Consider the following 21,243-nt stretch of genomic DNA (forward strand, 5'->3'; position numbering starts at 1 on the left):
TTGAAAATTATAAGGAAGAGAACATATATTTACTATTAATTAAGTGGAAGTGGGTTATCATAAAGGTCTTCATCCTTGCCACCTTCATGTTAAGTAGGATAAGGAGGAAGGGTTGGTCTTGCTATCTCAGGGGTGGCAAAGATGGAAGAAACTGAGTATAAGTGGACCACGCATTTAAATTTGTGTTGTTCAAGGATCAGTTGTATTTTGTTTCCGCTGCTATTTCGTATTCACTGTTGCTTGTTAGTATTGCTAGATCAGTAGCAAAGCCTATGATGAGAACTTTTTAACAACAAATTTGAACTTTTATTTCCCTGAAAACCTTTTCTTTGTTTTCAGAGTGTCTTTTCTTTTTTGCAACTAGAGTAAAAGAAGTGGAAGAGTTGTGTAAGCGCAGCCTTGAGTCTGTGTATTCGCTCTACCCCACACTCAGCAGGTTGCAGGCCATTGGAGAGCTGGAAAGCATTGGGGAACTTTTCTCAAAGTATGTAATTCATATGACTTTGTTATCTTAAAGTGCAGCTTTTCTGTTACCAGTAGTGACTTTAAAAAAAACTATAGGCCGGGCGCAGTAGCTCATGCCTGTAATCCTAGCACTTTATAGGAGGCTGAGGTGGGTGGATCACTTGAGGTCAGGAGTTCAAGACCAGCCTGGTCAACATGGTGAAACCCTATCTCTACTAAAAATACAAAAATTAGCCGGGTATGGTGGTAGGCGCCTGTAATCTAAGCTGTTCAGGAGACTGAAGCAGGAGAATTGCTTGAACCCAGCACAGCAGGCAGAGGTTGTGGTGAGCCGAGATTGTGCTATGGATTCCAGCCTGGGCAACAGAGCGAGACTCTGTCTCAAAAAACAAACAAACAAACAAAAAACTATGTAGAGACCAGATGTGTGTGTTTCTTTCCTTTTATCAAGATGTAAGTTGATTAGCCCTAGTGAATTGTGCTATTATTAAAAATTTTCCAAAATAGTCATTGTAAAAATTAACTTTTAAAAATTCAGCTTGAATGTGCTTTTCTTTTATAACTTTTTCCCTGGCCTACCCAGATAAAATTGTTTCCTCATGTTTTTGCGCAGCATGTTACACTCCATTCAGTTTTAGCACTACATTGCATTACTGTCATTTTATCTCTGCCTTGCTGCTAGAGTAAAAGAAGTGGAAGAGTTATGTAAGGGCAGCCTTGAGTCTGTCAGGATGACAAAGTAAAGTGTTTTGTGTCCTCAGTTTCCTCATTTCTAAAGTCAGGGATTTATATTTGATGGTCTCTAAAGCCCCTTTTAGCCGTGCTATTTTGAGTCACTATTATTATTATAAGAGGAAAGAAAGAGGATATAAATGACTAAGGTCACCCTACCTTTATGCAAAAATAAAATTTGGAATATGTTTTGGAAGTAGAAAAGAGAAGGAAATTTTAGAGTCAGAAGAAAAGAATAATAGCTTTTTCAAAATGACATAGCAGAAGACATACATATTAATGTGGCTTTTCTTAGGGAGAAAATAAAGGAACAAAACTCTTTTCTGCTTTCATTAGTAAGTACCTTGGCAGTTCTTACTGCCAGAAATGAGAGATTTTTCCTCTGAATGAAAGATTTCTCCTGCTAAAAAGAGTATAGAATTCTTTAAGAAGCAGTGAATAGAATGATAGTAACCAGAGGCAGGGAAGGGTGTTGTGGAGGGAGAGGATGAAGAGTGGCTGGTTAATGGGTAAAAAAATACAGGTAAATAGAAGGAATAAGATGTAGTGTTTGATAGCACAATAGGGCAACTGTAGTTAACAGTAATTTACTGTATATTTTTAAATAGCTACAAAAGAAGGTTTGGAATGTTTCCAACATAAAGAAATGATAAATGTTTGAGATCATGGACATCCCAATACCCAAATTTGATCTTTACACATTTTATGCTTGTATCAAAGTATCACGTGTACCTAATAAATATGTATAACTATTATATATCCATAAAAATTAAAAATAAATTTTAAAAAGAAGAAACGCCTAAAGAATAATCTGGCTCTTTCTTTGGTAGAGAAATAGGAAGAAGAGAAGCAGAGGGAAAGTTGGATGAACTGGTGAACAAATGCTTATGCTCTCAGATTAGATTTCATTCGTGTACTTCAACCAAAACATCAAATCATAACAAACTAAATGCAGAAGCAGAGATGAGAATTCATCTAGTTCTGTTAATCCGGACATTAAAGAGATTTGCAAAAATGCAAAACAGTGCCATTCTCACTAAGTTTTGTTTTGTTTTGTTTTGGGAAGTATACAGTTGAAATTCTTTATCTACAGGTTTCGATGTATAAATTAAACCAAATGTGATAAAAAATATTTGAAAAAAATGTTAAAGAATAGGATATAACACTTATTTACATAGTATTTACATTATAGTAGGTATCATATGTAATTAGAGGTTTGTGTATAACCTATGCACATTCTCCTATTACACGTAATCTAGAGGTTACGTGTAATAGGAGAATACCCTGCCGTTTTAAGTAAGGGACTTTGAACATCAGCATTATCAAGGTGTCTTGGAGCCAATTTTCTGTAGATACAGAGAAACTACTGCAGTTATTTTTCCTAAAAAATGGTATTTATGATATATAGTAGATTTATTATTTTTGAATAATACATTTTAGATTTTTCTCAGTCTTTCTAATGTGATATCATATCTAATATCAGTAGATACGGTCCAACAATTGAAAGTTCTTTGGGGTCTTCAATAATCTGTTTGATTGTAAAGGAGTTCCTCAAAAAGTTTGAGACCTGCTGTGGTAGGGTCATTTAGAGAGGAATTGAAGTTTTGGTTCCTAGCATTTTTCTTACTATTCCTTCCCTATCAACCAACTTAAAAGAGCTTTCATTTCTAAGTCATCACTTTGTCATCTTACTCTCCCTGCTTCTTCTTTCTTATTTCTATCAGTAAATGTCCCTGAAGGATTGGGTAGTATTTCATAGTTCAGTTATTTGGGAAGCATACTATTCATATAAACTAATTGTACAATATGCCTTTTCTGTTCCTTTAATAATGTTGGTAAATGAAACCTTTGCCAGATGCCAGCTTTTCCTTCACTGGATTGTGATTTTTTTTTTGACATCTATAATTATGTTTCAAGTCGCCCCCAGTAGGGGATCCCTCATTTCCTTGCTGACATGTCCTCATTACTACAAGCAGTATTGAAGCAGGACTAAAGATGTAGGCATTCTTTATGATAGGTCTGATGAATATGTTCTTGTTTCAGAAGAGTATTTAGAAGGGCTGCTTTTTGTAATGTCAGAGTATTAAAAAAATTTTTTTTAATGTTTCTCATCTGTGGCCTCTCTGCTAATAACCTCTTATGAGCTCTGACCACATAGCATTTTGTAGTTTTCTAAATTTTGAGCCATATTTAGGATTATTTATAAGTTCTAGTGTTGTCACTACAAAAGTTTATTTGTATTATTGTATTATGTCTTAAGTTTCAGAACTTACATAGTTTTGTTTTGTTTTGTTTTTTCATTTATCTTGCTTACATGAACTCTATGATGTGGCATTCAGATCAGTCACACATAGACAACTCTCTGAAGTATATATTAAGTGGCAGAAACACTCCCAGCTTCTCAAGGACAGTGATTTTAGTTTTCAGGAGCCTATCATGGCTCTACGCACAGTCATTTTGGAGATCCTGATGGAAAAGGAAATAGACAACTCACAAAGAGAATGTATTAAGGAGATTCTCACCAAACACCTTGTAGAACTCTCTATACTGGCCAGAACTTTCAAGAACACTCAGGTAAATATAATTTAAAACTATGTCATCTTACCTCTTGACCTTCCTTTTATTACTTAAAAAACAGAAAGCCTGAATGAAAAAGAAATGTCATTAAGAGATAGTGATCTCTATTAATATATAGTAAAGATAGTTGTTTCAGAGTTCCCATTTTGGAATTAGATCTGACTTTAAGCCTTGGGCAAGGTACTTAATCTTTTCTCAGCATCAATTTCCTGGTTATAAAATGAGAAGATACCTAACATACTATATTGATAACAATTCGGTGATTTTATATACTGTGTGTATAGACACACAGATACACATACATATATGTAGAGAGAGAGAGACGGACAGATAGGCATACGTGGGGTTGGGGAAATGTCATGCAGACAGAGAGGTACTTAAGATAACCCCTGACAAGTAGTTTAAGTCCTCAGTGAATGGTAGTTACTGCTTTCATTATTATTATTGATGGTGGTAGTAGTAATAGTAGAAGTATTTATTCCCATATGTCATTTTCATTTCAGCTCCCTGAAAGGGCAATATTTCAAATTAAACAGTATAATTCAGTTAGCTGTGGAGTCTCTGAGTGGCAGCTGGAAGAAGCACAAGTATTCTGGGCAAAAAAGGAGCAGAGTCTTGCCCTGAGTATTCTCAAGCAAATGATCAAGAAGTTGGATGCCAGCTGTGCAGCGGTTTGTTTTTTTATTGGCTGGATTAGTGTTTTACTGTTATTTAAAAAACACAAATGTGCTTTATTTAAAATAGTTTTAATAACAATTTTATTAGAGCCTTGAAATTACTAATTTATGAACAAGATATTGTAAAACTAGTCTTGAAAATTAATTTGTAAAAGAAGTTTAGAAACTTTTTCTTATATATAACAATTCTATCAGTCTGTCATGTGGTAGATTCATTTAATGCATCCCAGTATTAAGCCTTTAACTTCCTACAGAATTCAAGAAAGGTATGTGGGAAATGAATGAAATAGCTACCTGAATTCGAAATGGCAAATGAAAAAAGGGAAGAGGAAATGAATAAGAGAACTAAATTAGAAAATAAAAGCAAGTTGGGACAGTTAGGTTGTCAATCCAAATGCTTTGAAAATATCACATGTAATATTTTATCTAACATTACCTGTTAGTTTTTGCAAACTTACGTTGCTACTTCAGCTATAAACCCAGCATATACACGGATAGAGACATTGGTGTCCCCAACGTTTGTCTACAGTGGTGTCCCACAGACATGTTCCTGCTTAGTGAATATCAGCTTACTGTGCTTTATTATTTATTTATTTATTTATATTTGACGGAGTCTTGCTCTGTCACCCAGGCTGGAATGCAGTGGCATGACCTCGGCTCACTGCAATTTCTACCTCCCTGGTTCAAGCAATTCCCCTGCCTCAGCCTCCCGAGTAACTGGGATTACAGGTACACGCCACCACGCCCAGCTAATTTTTTCATATTTTTAGTAGAGATGGGGTTTCACCACATTGGCCAGACTGGTCTGAACTCCTGAGCTCAGGCAGTCTACCTGCCTTGGCCTCCCAAAGTGCTGGGATTACAGACATGAGCCACCACACCTGGCCTTTACTGTACTTTTTGATGTTGGGCACTCATTGTATTGCATCTTCTGTTGTTAGAGAAATCATTATACCAAAGCACTGAATGCCAATATGATATGTGTAAATATTGCTTAATAGTATTTGCCCTGAAGTATGTGCTGTCTGGAGTTACCCAACTTCCTCGTACCTCAGTTTTCTAATCCGCAAATTGGGGGTAATAGTAGTACTTATTTAATAGGATTCTTGTGAGAATTAAATGAGTTAATATATATAAAGCCTTTACAAAGTGTCGGGCATATGTAAGTACTCAGTAAATGTGACTTGCTCCAATAATGGCAATAATAAAGAGAGGATGATCGTTTCCTACATGGGATTATGAAAATAGTTGTATGGCAAAAGCAGATGAGGAAAAACTTTTTCTTCCCCCACCCACTGAGGAAAAACATTTTTAACCTGCTTTTTTCCCCTTACATGAAGGACAGTTGGGTACAGTCATGGTAATGTATTTTAAGATTTTGCCTTTCTTGTACAGAACAATCCCAGCCTAAAACTTATATACACAGAATGTCTAAGGGTTTGTGGCAACTGGTTAGCAGAAACTTGCTTAGAAAATCCTGCGGTCATCATGCAGACCTATCTAGAAAAGGTAAGATTTTTGGAGCAACCCTTAAGATAGTTACTTAGCATGAATATGCTTCATCTTTTCATCAAGATCAATATATTTCAAAAGCAAATAAAAGTATGGTTTTATTTTTCTATATATTATTACTGTTGTAGCTCTGTCTAGTCTCTAGAGTGGAGTGAAACAAAATGAAGCAGCCGATTTTGAAAGTAGACCCAAGTATAGTATCTCTTCTTCCTCCTTCCTGCCTCCACTACCACCTACCCTTTCAGCAGGTTGTTTCTGATAATTTCTTCATTTATTCATCTACAAAAATAACTGATTAAGGAATAGGCAAGTCAGCCTTTGCTCTTCATTAGTCCAGCCACCCACAAGTAAAGGCTTTAGTACACTAGCCTCCTTTGACTTTCCTGTTTCTCCCTCATTCCTTTAGATTCACTAATTTTGGAAATAGTTACCTCACTAAATAAGTGTAACATGAAACACATGATGTGATTGTCTTTATTTTTTATTTTTTATTTTTTTTGAGATGAAGTCTTGCTCTGTCGCCCAGGCTGGAGTACAGTGGCGCAATCTTGGCTCACTGCAACCTCCACCTCCCAGGTTCAAGCGATTCTCCTGCCTCAGCTTCCCAAGTAGCTGGGACTGTAGGAGTGTGCCACCACACCCGGCTGATTTTTTGTATTTTTAATAGAGACAGTGTTTCTCCATGTTGGCCAGGCTGGTCTCGAACTCCTGACCTCAAGTGATCCACCCTCCTCGGCCTCCCAAACTGCTGGCATTACAGGTGTGAGCCACCCCCACACCCAGCCTGATTGTCTTTAAGTTTTATAAAGTTATTTGTTTTTGCAGAGTTCTTTATGAGTATTAGCTGTTTGGGTTATTTCTACACCGTCACAGTTGTTTTGAAAAGTCAAGAAAATACTATAGTTCAGGGCTGTCCAATCTTTTGGCTTCCCTGGGCCACATTGCAAAAAGAATTGCCTTGGGCTACACATAAAATACGCTAACATTAATGATAGCTAATGAGCTTTAAAAAAAAATCACAAAAGAAATCTCATAATGTTTTAAGAAAATGTACAAATTTGTGTTAGGCCACATGTGGCCCATGGGCCATGGCTTGGACAAGCTTGCAATAGTTCATATAATTTAGCTAGCTTTTACATGTATATAAGTTAAACTTTAGTGTATTACCTTAATTCGAGTGATTCTTTAGATGTATTTAGTATTTGTAAATATAGTTTAAATTGGTTGTGTTTTCTTGAAGGCAGTAGAAGTTGCTGGAAATTATGATGGAGAAAGTAATGATGAGCTAAGAAATGGAAAAATGAAGGCATTTCTGTCATTAGCCCGGTTTTCAGATACTCAGTACCAAAGAATTGAAAACTACATGAAATCGTCAGAATTTGAAAACAAGCAAGCTCTCCTGAAAAGAGCCAAAGAGGAAGTAGGTCTCCTTAGGGAACATAAAATTCAGACAAACAGGTAACTAGGTTTCTACAAGTGACAATTTTATGTTCCCCAGTTAACTGAGTGAATGTTTTTGCATAGAAAGAGTGACTTGGTCTTTTTATGTGATATAGTTGTTAGCACTAAAGGTTGGCTTAACTATATACAGATTATCTTGGTCTTCTGGGTTCTTTTCATTTTTTGTTTTTTGGGTTTTTTTGAGACAAGGTCTCACTCTGTCACCCAGGCTGGAGTACAGTGGTGTGATCCCTGTCCTCCAGCTCACTGCAGCCTCGACCTCCTGGGCTCAAATGATTCTCCCCATCAGCCCGGCAAGTAGCTGGGGCTACAGGTGCACGCCATACCTGGCTAATTTTTGTATTTTTTGCAGAGATGGGGTTTTGCCATGTTGCCCCGGCTGGTCTCAAACTCCTGGGCTCAAACGATCTGCCCACCTTGGCCTCCCAAAGTTCTGGGATTACAGGTGTGAGGCATGGTGCCCTGTCTGCCTTGGTCCTACTGTAGTTAATCACAAATTAGTATGTAAGACATTGACATGTGTTCTTTCGTAAATAATTCATGCTCTGCTTCTAAGTTCATTGTGGAGAATATAGATATTAGCTTTCTGTTTTGCTTTTTTGGTTTGTTGGTATTGTAGTGGAAAATGAGATAGATATTGAAATTAATTACAAAAGTTACCTATTTTGATGTAATTAAATCCCTTTATTTAAGCCTGTCTTGAATCTGTATATTTTAGTGTAAGTAGATGTTTAAGTTAGCTAAATAGCTTGGGGAGAGTCCCCTTTGTCCTTCGATGCCTAGGTGTGTGAATTGCACAGTTAAGACAAAAGTAAGTTTATTACCTTTATAATTCTTAGAAGTTTTCCCTGGGATAAAAACCCATTTTTTTTTTCATTTATGTTGTATATCATGTGTGTGATTTTGTAGTTCTGTTAAAGTTTATGGCCTTTGTGTTTTACCTTAATTATTCTATGCAAGATACACAGTAAAGGTTCAGCGAGAGCTGGAGTTGGATGAACTTGCCCTGCATGCACTGAAAGAGGATCGTAAACGCTTCTTATGTAAAGCAGTTGAAAATTACATCAACTGCTTATTAAGTGGAGAAGAACATGATATGTGGGTATTCCGACTTTGTTCCCTCTGGCTTGAAAATTCTGGAGTTTCTGAAGTCAATGGCATGATGAAGGCAAGTGTTATTCAGCCCAATATTCTACCCTGTGCTTGAAAAACTTAGATATTAGCCCCTTGATGTCAGGGATTTTGTATACCTCTTTGTATTCCTACCACTTCATCCAGTGCTCTTCACATGAGTAGCATTTTGTAGTTTTCTAAACTTTGATCCGTATTTAGAATTATTTACAAGTTCTAGCCTTGTTTCTGCAAAAGTTCCTTTGTATTATTATAATATTATATAAGCTGACAAGCTCTAAATGATGCAAGTTTGTGTGGAGGTGAGAGAATTTAGCTTGGTCCTATGTCTTTGCAGTTACCATAGGAGAGTGTCTAGAATGGGGCATTAGATTGGAGGATTTAGAAAGCAATTAAAGATGATGTGATCACAGGCGGGTTTTCCCCCTGCTGCAAAAATCTGGGATTTTTACAATAAATTACTTTTGTAAGTAGAGAAAATACATTTTTAAGAAAATGTCAAGACAGCAGTATTGTATAAGTTTGTCTTTGAAAACCTTAGATTATAGTGATGACACCTAATATTAAATTTATGTTGACAAGATATATATTGTTAGTCAATTTGAAGGTTAGAGATCAAATGTTTCTCCTGCAGTAAAAGAATAAGACTCATAATAGATACAATCATTCTCTGCTGTAGTATACACTAAATATTACTTTTGGCCTATGGGGAAAAGCAATTACTTCATTTTATTGTACACTGACTTCTCAGGAATCAAGATCATAGTCACACTCAGATCACATTTGTCTTCCTTAGATTTTTTGGAATATAAGCAGTACCAAGTATTCCAGTTCCGAATGCAGTTTAATTTAGGACTAAATATTTTGATTTACCAGTGCATTGTACCCATTATCTAGAGTACCCATTAGAAAGACCTTCAGATAAGATAAGAAATAAAGGAAAAAAATACAGTTAATGAAGTTTTGTTAACCACTTGCTTGTCCTAATAGAGGAGCACTGTCTTAAAATAATTTATTTGCTTAGATGTGAGAATATTTGAAATACCTTGTTTATTAATTTTGTGTCTTTTTTTTTAATGGTAGAGAGATGGAATGAAGATTCCATCGTATAAATTTTTGCCTCTTATGTACCAACTGGCTGCTAGAATGGGGACCAAGATGATGGGAGGCCTAGGATTTCATGAAGTCCTCAATAATGTAAGTAAACCTGAAAATCAAACCACAATAATTATTTTCTATTATTAGTATATATTATATAAAGTATGTATACCATTCCCTCTAAGAAATGGAAATACAAAATGTTATATTTTGTCTCTTCTCACATCACATAAGTTACTCATTTTCTCTAATTCTTCATAGGCCTCTGCCTCTTTCTCACACATGCAGACATACATGCTCTACCCACTGCAGTATCTAGACAGTAATACACATTTTAATGTTAACCAAAATGAAAAATATGGATTATAATTTTTTTGTCTATTTGCATAAATCTAATAGTTCTTAATTTTCTTACAGCTAATCTCTAGAATTTCAATGGATCACCCCCATCATACTTTATTTATTATACTGGCCTTAGCAAATGCAAACAGAGATGAATTTCTGACTAAACCAGAGGTAGCAAGAAGAAGTAGAATAACTAAAAATGCGCCTAAACAAAGCTCTCAGCTTGATGAGGTATTTGGATTAAACATACATACCTTTTAGAAGTGTGATATTCAGTCTTTCCTAGAATATTTATTTTTAAAGTCTTGTGTTATTATGATGCCATCTAAAATTGGTTCAAGGCTGGCACGGTGGCTCACACCTGTAATCCCAGCACTTTGGGAGGCTGAGGCGGGTCGATCACTTGAGGTCAGGAGTTCGAGACCATCCTGGCTGACGGACATGGCGAAACCCTGTCTCTACTAAAAATACAAAAATTAGCTGGGCATGATGGTGGGCACCTGTAATCCCAGCTACTCGGGAGGCTGAGACAGGAGAATAGCTTGAACTCGGGAGGCAGAGGTTGTAGTGAGCCAAGATTGCGCCATTGCACTCCAGCCTGGGCAACAAGCGTGAATTAATTAAAATTGGTTCAAAATTCCTTAATGTTTGTCAAAGCATAGGAGATACCAGTAGTACTTTACTTTTTTCCTCACAGCAGCTGGCAAAGGGAAACAATAGATTTTTGAAAGGCACCTAAGTCATTGATGGGAGTATGTATTTTTGATGTATTTCATTTATGACTGTTTTGTTTGTATCTGAGGAATTATAATCATTCCATTGTCTAGATTTGTGCATAAATTCTGTTTTTCTCTTTGTTTTTCTAACTCTGAGAAGTTTAAATGTTGGGTAGTTCCTTATGTAATGTTTTTTGTTTGTTTTTTATTAATAGGATCGAACAGAGGCTGCAAACAGAATAATATGTACTATCAGAAGTAGGAGACCTCAGATGGTCAGAAGTGTTGAGGCACTTTGTGATGCTTATATTATATTAGCAAACTTAGATGCCACTCAGTGGAAGACTCAGAGAAGTATGTGTTTCAAAGAAGGAACATTACTTTCTTGCTATGTTACTCTCTGTAGACATATATTAATTATAGAGCCTAATAAGTAAATCTGCTTAAAATCACAAACGTAATCCAAAAGCTTAATTTATATCTGATAGCTTCAACATTCCCTGGTTGCTTTTTCACTTAATATCTCTTGGTAGAACTGATAATAGGTGACTACACTAAATTAATTATTTGATTTCTTCTGATAATCTTCTGGCATACTTATTACGGAGAATTGCATAGAGGCAAGTCTATTCAAATAATTGAATAACTGAACATTTCTAGAGTCAAAAGTTTTTTTAAATGATGTGGTTACTAAAACTGTGCCCTAGGACTTAAAAACAAAAAGCCTTTACCATTTCTACCATAGGTGCTAAAATGCTATTATTTAATTATTCTTCTTACTGTGTCAGTTCAGATAATTATAAGCTGCTATAATCTTTGGTTTTGTGACTAGTCTCTAAGTATGCTTCTAAGTATCTCCCCATACTTTAATAATTGCATTTTTTTTTTCTATTCAGAATCATATCTTCAAGTTTAAATTCTTATTACTTTAAAACACGAATGGGGCTTCACATACTGTTTCTCTAAGCAAACAGAAAGTATTGACATGTCTTTTAGTTGCATTTAATAGTGATGTGACAGGAGTATGTTATCTATGTACTATGCAAACTATTACGTAAGTATTTTAAGATGCTTAGTCTGGTTCCTCAGGTGGAATCTGGTCTAGTTACTCCTGTCAGGTAACCTGCAAATTTACTTAAAGCTACATTAGCCACTGTTGAGCTTTGACCCTGAGCCGCACAGTGGCCAAAGCCTAGAGTCTTCATTTCTCATTCACAGCCTGAACCACAGATTAGCAACAAGTTGGGGCCAGTGGTATCTGCTGACTATTCCTGCTTGACCTTCAGTGCTGTTCCTCTGTTTGTTACTAAAATCTCTCCATTTTTCAATACAGAAGGCATAAATATTCCAGCAGACCAGCCAATTACTAAACTTAAGAATTTAGAAGATGTTGTTGTCCCTACTATGGAAATTAAGGTAATTTATAATTAACTCTTGATTTTTTTTTAAACTAATTTTTTTTTTATTAGATTGAACCATTTGAAATAGTATTTTTATGTAAGTCAGAATTGGTTAAATATTGGCAAATTTCATGTGTTTCAACCTATAATTTCTCAGTATTATAATTTCCTTTGCCCAAGCCCTAAAATACTCAAAAGCTTCTCTTGCTTTCTTTTCCGTTGCCTTCAGTTCTGCACCTCCCATCTTTCTTATGAAGGTCTATAGACTTACTTTCATTGGCCAGAAGGAGAGTTTCTGTGTGCTTATGCCAAGATTAATTTTTGACTTGGCAAGGAAGGTTCCAATTGTCATATATTGTTCTTAAAAATTCTATGTGCAATAAAATGTATTGGCTGTGATATATCACAGTATTAAGTAATATAGTACCGATTATTATAATATTAAGTTGACTTCATATGCATAATACACTTAGCTGTGTTCTGATGTTCTTTCATTGCAAGAAATAATGGAAGTAATTTCATGTGGGCAGGGATATATGTAATAATAAGTGTTATAAGTTTAGAAAATTATCATCTTAAATACATTGTCTTTTCATTTTGCAGTTTAGTGCTTAGTATCTAGTTACTTGATTTGAAATGTAGCTGTATCATGCGGATTGACTGCTATTTTTCTAGCTATATCAGCTAAGTGATTTAGCTGAATATTTCCTTAAAATGCCAGATTTAGCAGTTACAACCCAGAAAACTCCTACTCTTTTCCAAAATTTACTTTATGTTTTTGTGATGAGTTATTTCTCAGATGACTTTAGGTATATTAGTGAATCTCTGATTAAACAGTAGTTAAAGTTACAGGCGAGAGCCACCATACCCATCCTATAGTTGCAGTTCTTAACCAGTATCACATTGTCATTTGTTCCTCTGTTTAATATTAAAATTGCCATTTATAATGTATTTTTCTTTAAGTGCAAATAGTGTATCTGACCCATTATCAATCATGTTTATGCTTTTATTAGGTGGACCATACAGGAGAATACGGAAATCTCGTGACTATACAGTCATTTAAAGCAGAATTTCGCTTAGCAGGAGGTGTAAATTTACCAAAAATAATAGATTGTGTAGGTTCTGATGGCAAGGAGAGGAGACAGCTTGTTAAGGTGAGCCATCCCTTCTCTGGCTTAGCCCTTAGAGTTTTAATGATGAAAAATTTTAGTTGATTACTTCTTTCTGATTTATTTGGGTTTTTGTCTTCATTTTGAATAATTGCAAATGAGGAAGATTTGTAGAGTAGAAATGCATTACTTTCTAGAACAAGGCTTTTCTCCATTTTTGTGTGTGTGTGTGTGTGTGTGTGTGTCTCTGAAAGACCATCATTATTATATGGTTGATTCAAGTAAAAGATTACCATTAAGATGTACAGACATGTACAGTGAGCTTGCTTCTTGTGAAAAAAATACTTTGGTGTCTGTCTCTTATCTCCTTGAATAGTACAAGTTGACGTCCTTTGTGTCAGTATACTGGGTCTGGTACTGTTCCAAGGGCTATTTAATGTACCAAAAAGGGAGAGCATTCTTCCTTTACCATTTGCTCACGAGCTCTTTGGGTCCTACTGGGGAGTGGTGGAAAGACAGTGCTGTTTTACTCAGGTGTTTGCAGTATGCCTTCCTATGGGGGACTTCCAGTTAATCTAATTACAGAAGTAGCGAGGGTAAATGTTGTAGCTTATTCTAAATGAAAGAATGGCAGTAGATCTTTAATTATTTGGGAGACTGTCAAGAGGTGCACAGATGCTCAGATTTGTTTCTGAGTGCCCTTTGCTATTCTCAGATGGCTCTGTGTTTTTATAATAAAATAAACTGTACTTGTTTATTCATGTTTAATTATTCTGAAGGGCCGTGATGACCTGAGACAAGATGCTGTCATGCAACAGGTCTTCCAGATGTGTAATACATTACTGCAGAGAAACACTGAAACTAGGAAGAGGAAATTAACTATCTGTACTTATAAGGTAACTATTTGTACTTCTGTTATTTCACTAGAAACATATAAAAGATGCCATTTGGCTGGGTGAAGTGGCTCATGCCTATATTCCTAATGCTTTGGGAGGCCAAGGTGGGAGGATCGCTTGAGGCCAGGAGTTCGAGACCAGCCTCGGCAACATAGTGAGACCCCATCTTGACAAAAAGTAAAAAAAAAAAAAAAAAAAAAAAAGCCAGGCATGATGGCATGTGCTTGTAGTCCCTTAGCTACTTGGGAGGCTGAGGTGGGAGGATCACTTGAGTCCAGGAGTTTGAGGCTGCAGTGAGCTCAGGCTTGGCAGTGAGCCCCCAGCTTGAGCAACACAGCAAGATCCTGTTTAAAAAAGGAGAAGGGGAAGGGGAAGGGGCAGGGGCAGGGGCAGGGGCCATTATTTGGACCAGGAGTCTACAAATGTTTTCTGTGAAGGACCAAATAATAAAGATTTATTTTCTTTTAAAAAGTCTTTATTACTGTTAATTATAGTTAGGTGTTTCTTATAGTCAGGTATTTTTTCCTTTTTTTTCTACTCAACAATATGTCACAGAAATCTTTCTCCTTTTTTAACAGCTGCATTGTGTGTATGTATGTAGTTTTTTATACAAGTCCTTATCAATGGGCATTTGGGTTTTCAGTCTTTTGCTGGTACAAACAATGCTGTATTATAGTAATAACCTTGAACATACAAATTTCATACATGTGCAGGCAAATCAGTAGCATGGATTTCCAAAAGTTGGATTGCTGGGTTAGAGGATACATGCACCTGTAATCTGGTACATATTGCCAAATTACTCTCAATGGGGGTGTACCCACTTACATTTCCTCTAGCTATTTGAGAAGACAGTCCTCAGTCACATTCTATTAGCTGATCATCTTTGAGTCATATTGATTATTCAGTTAACCGTTTAGAAATAACAATAAATCCTTAATTTAAAGGGCCTATTTTCCACAGGTTTGTCTTTTGTGATTTCATTCATGTGCCTCATTTTAAAACTTTCTACTTCTATAAATGTTGTAACAGGGACTATGGGTGACACCTGCTTTTTTATATATTTCTAGTTTTCTACTATGAATGTGTTTTATTTTTTAAATAATGGCTAAATTAAAAGCCCTAAATAGGGGAGTGGAGAAGAATAAATTAGATCTACCGTCCAAAATTCTGCTTGAGCTAGGCTATTGTAATAAAAAGCAGAACTTGGTTTTGAGCTTCTTAACTGCTTTCAGAGACAAATATAAAACTTACTGGTTGGGAGAGGGGCATACTGTTCATTAAGGAAAGCACAACTTTTTTCCTTAGCCTTCAAGTTTGTGAGAAATTTGTGACATGGAACTTTCTGTAATAATAACTAACATAATAGATGCTTTCCATTAGCAGTTTAAAAAGCTAATTAATCCTCGATGAATGCAGAAAGCAAAAGTTGCTCTATAAAAGCTACTCTGTACAGGGATTCTGTTTTTTTTTGAGACGGAGTCTTGCTCTGTCGCCCAGGCTGGAGTGCAGTGGCCGGATCTCAGCTCACTGCAAGCTCCGTCTCCCCGGTTCACGCCATTCTCCTGCCTCAGCCTCCCGAGTAGCTGGGACTACAGGCGCCCACCACCTTGTCGGGCTAGTTTTTTTGTATTTTTTTAGTAGAGACGGGGTTTCACCGTGTTAGCCAGGATGGTCTCGATCTCCTGACCTCGTGATCCCAGCGTCTTGGCTTCCCAAAGCGCTGGGATTACAGGCTTGAGCCACCGCACCCGGCCTGTACAGGAATTCTTTGATGTGGTTAAGATCACCGGTACTCGAGCTTTAGCAGACATCATAGTCACTTGGAGAGTTTGTTAAAACACAGATTCCTGAGCCCCATTCTTAGAATTTCTAATTCAGCAAGATTAGGGTGGAACCTGTGAATGTGCATTTCTAGCAAGATACCAGTGATGTTGATGCTGCACTGGTCCAGGGACAACACTTCAAGACCCACCAGTCTAGTTGTTCTGCCATCTATTGACCTGACCTAATTTTTGAACAAAGCTGATGATGTATTAGCTATCTCCTATCTGACAGATAATGTAGAGATTGCTAAGAAATTTTTAGAGAGTAGATTTTCCTGTAATGTGAATGAAGGGAAATTTTTTTATGCTCTAAATGCCAGACTTTTAGATTGCAAAGATAATGACTGAAGAATTGGGTTACAAAAGTACGGGCTATAGGAGCACCTCCTGAACTCTCAGAAAGTAGCTAAGATTTCCAATCAGGTACACAATTGAACCTCCAAAGTTCATTGCTGTAAAGTACAAAAAAGCCAATGCCTGACCTAGAATATCTTGAAGGCAGAAATTACTAAACTTTCATCTCTACCTTATGACTTTTTCAGCAGCTAGTTTTCACACAAAACTATTTTACCATATAAATTATTCCATTAAGATTTCTAGCCGGGCATGGTGGCCCACACCTGTAATCCCAGTACTTCAGGAGGCCAAGGTGGGTGGATCACTTCAGGCCAGGAGTTTGAGACCAGTCTGGTGAACATGGCCAAACCCCATCTCTACTAAAAATACAAAAAAATTAGCCAGGCATGGTGGCACATGCCTCTAGTCTCAGCTACTCGGGAGGCTGAGGTGAGAGAATCACTTCAACCAGACGGCAGAGGTTGCAGTGACCCGAGGTTGTACCACTGCACTCCAGCCTAGGTGACAGACCAAGACTTCGTCTCAAGAAAAGAAAAATGTCTAGAGGCCAGATGCAATGGCTCACGCCTGTAATCTCAGCACTTTGAGAGGCCAAGGCAGTAGGATCACTTGAGGCCAGTAGTTTGAAACCAACCTGGGCAACATAGCAAGACCTCATCTCTACAAAAAATTAAAAATGTAGCTGGCCATGGTAGCATGCACCTATAGTCCTAGCTACTCAAGAAGCTAAAGCGGAAGGATTGCTTGAAATCAGGAGTTTGGGGCTGTACATGAGCTGTGATCATGCCACTGCAGTTCAGTCTGGGCAGCAGAGCAAGACCTTGTCTTAACCAAAAAAGCGGGGGGCAGTAACCCAGATAATTAATTGAGTATTTAATGTTATACATCTCAATGTTAAAGTATAACCTCTAAACACAACAGTTTAGGTTTCACTATTTCTTAGAATTACGACAATAAGCCAATTATGTTATTCTGAGATTACTCCAAGAATGTGAAAGTTGTGTCATCATTATGTTAAACTAACTGTCCTTGCCTTTAGTTGAGGTTCCCTAGACTACAGCAAAGTAGTCTACCCAGTCCAGTCATCTGTAGAGTCATTCCCAATCCTGAGATTCAGGTCTTCTGTGGTCATTGTGTCACCAAGAGCAAACATTGACTACCTGGAACTAAATCTTGGTATACAAACCTTGTGCTATTATGCAACCTCAAAAGGAGAGACTTGTATATTGAGGCATGCCAGATATCTCTTGTCAAAGAATCAGATGGAAATGAAGACAGTTCTTTTTTTTTTTTTTTTTTTTTTTTTTTTTTTTTTTTTTTTTTTTTTGAGACGGAGTCTCGCTCTGCCACCCAGGCTGGAGTGCAGTGGCCGGATCTCAGCTCACTGCAAGCTCCGCCTCCCGGGTTTACGCCATTCTCCTGCCTCAGCCTCCCGAGTAGCTGGGACTACAGGCGCCCGCCACCTCGCCCGGCTAGTTTTTTGTATTTTTTAGTAGAGACGGGGTTTCACCATGTTAGCCAGGATGGTCTCGATATCCCGACCTCGTGATCCGCCCGTCTCGGCCTCCCAAGACAGTTCTTATTGTATATGTTGATAACTCAGACATACATACCCTTAACATAACCAGAATTAGGGTGGCTGACCCCATTTTTCTCCACCAAAACTATGCATTGTTACAAAGTATACCGAACAAACCTAAAATCTTAGGTGTCAGAGGATTTGTTTTCTAAAAGGCAAGTCTCCAATATGTAAGTGCTGAAAGGAGCTTTGCACTTAACCTGATCATCCTGCCTTGTGCCAATAAATAATTTTTATTCCTTGTCATGCATATTTCAGAGCCTCCATCTCAGTCATGGTTCTGGGGAGAGAAGTCATAATATCTTAAGGCATTCACTGAATATAATGAATTAACTTCATTTCTGTGTATCTAGGATGGTATCAGCTGTGTATTTTGAGAGAACTGAGGAAATAGTCATCAATCCTTTTTTGTGGCATTTATACAAAATACCCAGATACCCAATTGAAATCTTACAGAGAATCTTTAGTACCAGAGAAAACACTGTCATTTGCTTTTTGAAATTCAAATTCAGCTCTTTCTCCAACAACCAACATCACAGTTGAGACTCTAAGCTGAGGCAGAAAAAAGCTAACCTTTCTACATCAATCTCTCAACAAAAAATAAGGGTTTGATTCCCCCCCTCCGAACTAGATATTGATAGAGAGTAATCAATGTAAAAGAGACTTTAGACAGAGTACACTACACTGCAAGAATGTTAATGTGATCAAGCATCAAGGGTCACAGCTAACTCAAAGTCAAAGAGCAGGGGAGAGGGCAATGTAGAATACTCAGGCAGGAAGGGAAGTCAGAAAGGCCATGAGATCATTCGTTTGTTCAATAAATGTGAATTTATATGCCTGTGTTGGGTTAGATACTCTAGTGAGTGCTAGGTCTATAGAAGCAGTAAAACATCGCCCTGGTCCTTAAGGTGTTCACATTCTAATAGGGAAGATAAACATAATAAACATAATTAAAATGCAAAGTGTATTGTTAGAGATGGCACCACCTTCACTTGGTTGCTCAGACTGAAACCTAGAGGCTTTATTTTCTTTTTTTATTATTATGGAAAATTTCAAACATACAAAAGGAGACATCATGAACCCCCTTGTACTCGTCACTCAGCTTCAGCAGTTACCAACTCATGGGCAATTTTGTTCCATTTCTCCTTCCACCAACTTCCTTCCAATATTATTTTAAAGCAAGATGTCATATCATTTCATCTGTAAGCATTTCAGTGTGTAGATCTATAAGATAATGTCTGTTTTAAAAAACCATTATCACAATACTGTCATCACTCCTAAAACAATTCACAAAAATTCCTAAATGTCACCAAGTAATGGGAGTCATTTTAAACTCTTGTTTCTCTCAAGTCTCGTCTATTCCATCAGCAAGTCCTATTGGTCAACTTCCAGGCAGGTCACTTTTTACCACCCCTGCTATTACCACCCTACTTCTACAGTCACATCTCTGTAGATACTAGCGTTCAAACCAACAGTTTACTTCTGCTCTTGATTTTCAAAAGCTAGTTTTATTCATAACTGTTAGAGTGATCCTTTTAAAAGTATCTAAGACAGAGTACTGTTATCATTCGGTGTCTGTGGGGGATTGTTTCCAGAGCCCCCTGTGGATACTAAAATCAAGTCCCTTATATACAGTGGTGTATGTAGCATTTGCCTGTAACCTATGCACCTTCTCCCATGTACTGTAAATCATCTCAGGGTTACTTAAAATACCTTATATAGTGTAAATGCTATGTAAATAGTTGTTGTACTGTATTGGTTTTTAAAATCTGTGTTTTATTGTATTGTTTTTATTGAGGGTTTTTTGGTGAATATTTTTGATCCACAGTTGGTTGAATCTGCGGATGCAGAGGGCCAGCCGTATTCCATTTTCCTGTTCAGAACCCCAGATGAGTTCACACTGTCCCTGAATGACAGCTCTCTAAGTCATCTGCCTCTGCTGTTCTCCCTCCAGCCTTATCTGCCAGTCTCCTCACACTCCTCTCACTTTCTGCTTGTATAGATGAGTCATCTCCACTTGACTTACCTGGTCTTTTGCAATAGCTTAGACACACCAATTTGTTTCTGCCTCAGGGCTTTTCTGCTTCTGCCTGGAATGCTTTTCCCTCACATCTTCACACCAGTCACTCCCTTCATTCAGGCTTCTGCTCCAGTGTTACCCTCAGAAAGGCCTCCAAGCATGTTGCCATTACCCACTTTCTCTCTTTTTTAAACTTATGTTTTGTTCTCTTATACTTATTATCTAATATCATGAAATGTTTATTAGGATATATGTTCCTCACCAGAATGAAACTTTATGAGGGCATAGTCTTCATCTGCCTTTTTGCCAGTCTGTTTTCAGTGCCCTAGCCCTGTGTGTAACACATAATACACCCCCAACAAATATATGTTAATAAATTAATCAAATGCTTCCTTAAGACACAAAACAGTTCAACGTATGTGAGAAAATTAAAATTAAAAAATGTATAGAATTAAAGACACCATAAAGACGAGTGACCAGCTGAGGAAATGAATATAATAATGTTAATTAGAACAAAAAGGATCATGAGATTTTCTTTTGCATTTTTTTTTTTTTCTTTTTTAGCTCATCAGCAATCGTTAGTGTTGGCATATTTTATGTATGGCCCAAGACAATTCTTTCAGTGTGTCTCAGGGAATCCAAAAGATTGGACACTGCTGCCTAGAGAAAATGAAATATGTTCAGGAGTAGTTTATTTCATTGCAGCAATATTTCATGGAAATGTGGAAACAATGTAAATGCAGATTGGATAATTGTGGTGTATTTATGTAGTATATAGCTGTTGAATAATATAGAGTTAAATATGCTCACATAGTTAGGATAAAATAGTATTGAATAAAAAACCAAATTATAGAAGTTTACATATAGTATCATAATTTCACTTAATACTTACAACTATTTGTGTACATATAGCTTTGAAATAAAAGTATACCAAAAAATACATGACCATGATAAACCAGCTAATGTCGTCTTGACGGTGCGGAGGGACTTGGGGTCAGTGAAGCACACAACGGGGAGCTTCATCTCTTCCCCAGCAAATGTCAGAAAATCCTAGATTTGATATGGCTGTTTAATGGATAAAAGTGTATCTGTTAATATCATTTTCTACACTTTATGTATGCTTATAATTTTTAAAAATTTCCTTGTAAAATTGCTTATTTTATATTTAGGAGTACATTTTCTCTCTGTGAAGATAATAACACTGTAAAGCAAGAGTACATGTAATTTCAGTAATGAAGTTACACTAAAATTGAGATCACATTCAGGGGTAATAATTTCCAAGTGAAGCTCCCCAACTTTAATTGATACTAAAATTGTAAGGAAAGCAGTTAATTCCTCTCCTAAC

At 36.8% G+C, this 21,243-nt stretch overlaps 2 protein-coding genes across 22 annotated transcripts in view; one reads left to right on the forward strand and one right to left on the reverse strand.

The window, feature by feature from the left end:
- The window catches only part of LOC105493755 (ATM serine/threonine kinase), a 133,799-nt gene that overhangs the window by 94,031 nt on the left and 18,525 nt on the right, over positions 1–21,243 (forward strand). For 3 of the 4 annotated variants that reach the window (XM_071075538.1, XM_071075541.1, XM_071075539.1), the window contains 6 exons: positions 365–484; positions 3,537–3,771; positions 4,278–4,445; positions 5,847–5,960; positions 7,204–7,421; positions 8,385–9,603. In XM_071075538.1, coding sequence (XP_070931639.1) covers positions 365–484; positions 3,537–3,771; positions 4,278–4,445; positions 5,847–5,960; positions 7,204–7,421; positions 8,385–8,631 — 1,102 coding nt within the window. In that variant the 3' untranslated portion in view covers positions 8,632–9,603. Of the gene's footprint in view, positions 1–364; positions 485–3,536; positions 3,772–4,277; positions 4,446–5,846; positions 5,961–7,203; positions 7,422–8,384; positions 9,604–9,638; positions 9,753–10,070; positions 10,230–10,929; positions 11,069–12,047; positions 12,131–13,127; positions 13,269–14,002; positions 14,120–21,243 lie in introns of those variants that run through there. The other variant, XM_071075542.1, reaches the window with a different exon arrangement.
- The window catches only part of C12H11orf65 (chromosome 12 C11orf65 homolog), a 152,942-nt gene that overhangs the window by 22,520 nt on the left and 109,179 nt on the right, over positions 1–21,243 (reverse strand). Inside the window, exons 9-10 of one of the 18 annotated variants that reach the window (XR_011611042.1) lie at positions 10,253–10,459; positions 9,587–9,762 (exon numbers count right to left, since the gene is read on the reverse strand). The exons of 15 other annotated variants lie outside the window; for them this stretch is intronic. Coding sequence is in view for 2 of the 3 variants with exons in the window: in XM_071075559.1 (XP_070931660.1) it covers positions 9,726–9,762 (37 nt within the window). In the remaining variant the exon portion in view is untranslated. Of the gene's footprint in view, positions 1–9,586; positions 9,763–10,252; positions 10,460–18,968; positions 19,103–21,243 lie in introns of those variants that run through there. 2 more of the 18 variants (XM_071075559.1, XM_071075562.1) reach the window with 2 other exon arrangements.

This window comes from Macaca nemestrina, chromosome 12 (genome assembly GCF_043159975.1).
Source record: "Macaca nemestrina isolate mMacNem1 chromosome 12, mMacNem.hap1, whole genome shotgun sequence".
NCBI lineage: Eukaryota > Metazoa > Chordata > Mammalia > Primates > Cercopithecidae > Macaca > Macaca nemestrina.